At 35.0% G+C, this 4448-nt stretch overlaps 1 protein-coding gene across 1 annotated transcript in view; it reads left to right on the forward strand.

Moving 5' to 3' along the window:
* The first annotated feature begins 3923 nt into the window (after nucleotides 1-3923).
* Nucleotides 3924-4448, forward strand: part of LOC111242274 — a 1756-nt gene continuing 1231 nt past the window's right edge. The window contains exon 1 of the mRNA XM_022784787.1: nucleotides 3924-4110. Coding sequence (XP_022640508.1) covers nucleotides 3924-4110 — 187 coding nt within the window. The remainder of the gene's footprint in view (nucleotides 4111-4448) is intronic.

Raw genomic sequence — 4448 nt, forward strand, 5'->3', positions numbered from 1 at the left:
AGAGGAGAGTGCATCGAAAGTTTTACGAGAAGTCATTAACAGAGAGGATACAACCCAGTTCATTGCCTGAGGATCAACTAGTTGTCAAATGCCCTAATTCCCTAAATAAAAAAAGTATCAGCAGAACATTAAAACATAGTCCGTAACAGCAATCCAAAAAGAAGAAAAGGATTTAAATGAAGGTATGAACAGTAAATTTAATGGTGGCCAGAGATGCCGCCGGTGACTCCATGGCAGCAAACCAAAAAGAATAAAGGGATTTAAATGTTGGTGTAAACAATAAATTTGAGGATGCAAAAGGTGCAAATAATAAAAAAAAACTTCCAAAGTTTCTCCTTCTTCACATGCAAACACAGATGCATCCAGGACCAGTCCCCGCTGCACCTTTTCATGGCCACCAGAGACGCCGTCGGCGACTTCAATCTTGATCGGAAACAACGCACCCGGTGCAGCATCGCTTCCATCCATTTCGTTCAAAACGCAATCTCTCCAGATCTCCATCCCAGCCACTGACGCGATCAATTTAACAATCAGATTTAACCCTAATCCCCTAATTTAACAATCTATTTTAAATTATCATTTTTTTCAAATGCCACGTTGCATCAGATCTCATCACTACAAAGGCCACTTATGCATACATTAATACTTCATCCTCATTGTTGTCTAAAATTTTCACGACGTTAACTTTTTTTAACGGAAAGGGTCAATTTGATTAAAATTGACTCTTTTGAGGACCAAATTGGGAGGTTTAATAAAAGGGAGATAAAATTGGGAAAGTGACTCAAAAATAAGTACCATTAAAGGGTTTAAACCTTTTTCAAAATCTGTGCATAGTCACGAACTTAATTCGACTTCCTCCATAATGAAGTCAACTTACAGCTTGCAGCTATTCCACACAATGTAAGTTCATAAAAGTGCATGTGGTTTTCTTCTTTCAAAACATGTGTAATGCAACCAGATATGATGTAACATATACAAACTCAGTAAATATGCATTCGTATATCAAGATAAACACAAAAGCATGCTCAACAACATATCAAACAATAGACAACAGAACATGTAACGCATCAACAATACATGTGTTATTAAAAATGTGTTGTCATCATAAAAAACCAGAGTGATAAAAATATTGTGTTGTCAACAATCTCAATATAATGAAAACTACTGTGTTGATTGGTTGAGTGTATATTACAGGCCTATGTGCAATGTGCAAGTCATATTAGAGGTCTGAATAAAAGCTATCTACAGTGCAATATTTTCATTAAACTACCAACAATGTTACATACGAATTTTTCTGTATATAATTACATACAAAAATTTATGTATGTAATTACATACAGATTTTTTCGTATGTAATTATAAATATATTTTTCTGTATGTAATTACATATGAAAAAATCAGTATGTAATTATCAATGAAAAAATTTGTATGTAACTACATATGGAAAAATATATATGTAACGTTACCTACGAGCATTTTATCCACCGATTTTTGTCTGTAGGTAACACTACCTTAACTACAAATTTGACTTTACATACGGATTTTGCCCGTAGGTAATAACATCTTTACCTGTAATGGCTTTCACAAACTTCTTTGCTTTGTTCACCACTACAATTGTTTCGCTCACAAGTGTTGTCATCTCTCTTCCACTTGTTCCATTCTGTTAGAATAAATGAGCTTTGTTTCTCAACACCAAAAGGGGGGTTGAATTGGTGTTTTATAAAAATAATCGCTTTTGAAATCTTTTTCGCAAATAGTATGGATCTTTAAACCTTTCTTAGACACTAAGCAATATGCATGCAATGTAACAATATGTGTAATCAATTAAAGACAGAACGTAATCGATTAATGTAGAGAGATAGGGAGAAGAAAAATCAAACTCTGATTTTTATACTGGTTCGGCCTCAATGGCTTACATCTAGTGTCCTTTCAATCAACCCGAGATTGAAAGCCAATTGCACTCTAGAGATATGATTTTTTACAACAAGGGCTTTACAGTGGCCAATCTGTCAAAATGTAAATCACCTCTCTAACTCACTAATCTAATATAGCAAAATACAAAAGACCTCCAGCAAGAACAATCATCTCCTGTAGTCACCCCTTTGAGAACCTTCTCAAAGTACAAGAACTCCTCATTCTTCTTCCTGGCAACATGCACAGGGAACATCAACAAAATGTTTGTGAATCTTCTCCTTCTGATCACACAACAAGCACCTCAGTTGTACAGAACGATCAATCTCTTCAATCTAGTCAAGTTTCCTCTTAAGAAATCTTTAACAATAGTAAACTTGTTTCTTGGAGCGTTTGATCACATTTGTAAAACTTCTCAAACGAATATGAATTAGATATGAAAATGTTAATCTCAATTGTCTTACAGAAATTCAATCAATGCGTCTATATATGGTTTTTGTCAAATCTGGCGCAATTTAATTGATTACTCTATTAATTTAATCAGTTACATTAAATATTTGTAACAGATTAACAATAGTCAAAGCACATAATTGAATGTTCAATAAATTTAATCAATTATCATTAAATGGTTAGTCTACTAGAGCCTTGTTTGTCGTCGTTCCATCGTTGTCGTTTCGAAGCACCAACGAACGCCGAAACCACCACTGGACGTGGTTTTTGAAGCTTCTCGTTGTTCCTTTCGGTAATCCTTTGTTCTTGTTCGGTGGGTTTGAGCTGTTTTTAATTTTCTTTTTACCATTTAGGGGTTGTTGTGTTTTTTGGATGTTTATTGTGGTTCCGTTAACTGTGATTTGAACTTTTGTTGATCATTTTGGGGTTGTTGTGCTTTTTGAATTCAAAGTTTCAATGTTTTAGGTTTATGGTTGTTGTTGGGTTATTTTGACTTATCTTTTGTACAATGTTTCCGTTGACATATATTAAGACAAATAGATTCGCTAAAGAAAGAAAACATGATAGGCAAAGGCGGATTTGAAGAGTTTTACAGGTTAAATATTTACCTAGTTCCAAGTTAAAAGATAATAGTTGTATACTTATTTTTCATATTAACTGTATATTTTTTCAAGATATTCTTTCAGATAAATAAGAAATAGTTGTGAAGAGGCTAATTAGAAGCTTTCGATCGGTAGGGTGCAGTAGAGTTTAAAAATGAGGTTCAAGTTATGTATAACACTTATCTTAAACATATGTTCCTTTAAGATAAATTATCTTCTTTTTAAATGTTAATGTTATTTTTAAATGGCTTAGTAGTATTTATGTTTTGATGCATAATATAAGATTCTAGACAACTAGTGCATCAAATAGATTTTTTTTTGTCCATCAAATATCATAGCATGAAGGCAATTTTCCACAACTTTAAACTATTATGCTAAAACTGAATTTAATCATGAGGTATCTATACACCAAAATAATTTTCCAACACTGAAACATCGTAATAAATTTATTTTCCATCACACCACTGCACACAAAAGTTCCAGGTGCTAATTTATTTCTTAAGAGTAATCCTCCCTGCACCTCCTGGATCTCGCCATGCACCTCCTACTTCACTTTTAAGTCCAACTGTACCCCTATATATGTGACCCTGTTCATTAGGTTTATAAAAAGTAACTTTAACTGCCGCAACTCAGAGAAAAAACCCTATACCCCCCTATTTTCATCTTCCCTTCCCTTGACCAGTCTTCCTCCCCTTCCCTCCCTCCAACCAGTGCATCCCCCCTCCCTCTAATCAGTGCATCCCTCCGTGCAGCTTGTAACCTGGTGCTATCTTGACCTTGGGCGTGGGTTGTCAGCGTAGCAGGGTAGTTGGGTAGCAGTTCTTCATGTTTGAAGTTTTTTTTCTGGCGTCAAGGTTAGTATTTCTCTTCTCGTAGATGTAGATGTGGTAAAAGAATTGGATGAATTTTTCTGTGTGTACATGAACTGTGCGTGGAGAGGTCGTGAAGGGTTAACCGCAAATGGTACTACAGTTAACCCCTGCCGCAGTACGAACAGTGGCGGATCGTTTTGGGGGCGTTGTGGAACCGCAAGTCGTTTTGCGGTTAAAGAGTGCCGGAGCTCGATCAACGTCTGAAACCAACCGCCGATGGATCTGCAGTTGGTTTGGTTTGGGGGGTGCACGGGAGAAACGCAGCTCAAACTGCGGTTGGCGTAAAACGAAGCTCAGACTGCGTTGGGTGAAAACGCAGCTCAGACTGCGTTGGGTGAAAACGCAGCTCAGACTGCGTTTGAGGGAAACGCAACTGAGACTGCGGTTTAGGAGTTGCGTTTTTTTTTTTCCTTAATTTTTTTTTCAAAACGTTGTTTTTTTAATTTTAGGTTGTTTGTTAATTTTTTTTAAGTTTATAAAATTTTATATATTATTTATTATTAATGTAATTTAGATTAAATATTAATTATGATTTTAGATTAAGTATTAATTAATTTATTGAATGAAATAACTTTTATTATTCTAAACTATATTTTCGTAAATAATTTTAGTA

Source organism: Vigna radiata, chromosome 8, assembly GCF_000741045.1.
Source record: "Vigna radiata var. radiata cultivar VC1973A chromosome 8, Vradiata_ver6, whole genome shotgun sequence".
NCBI classification, from domain to species: domain Eukaryota; kingdom Viridiplantae; phylum Streptophyta; class Magnoliopsida; order Fabales; family Fabaceae; genus Vigna; species Vigna radiata.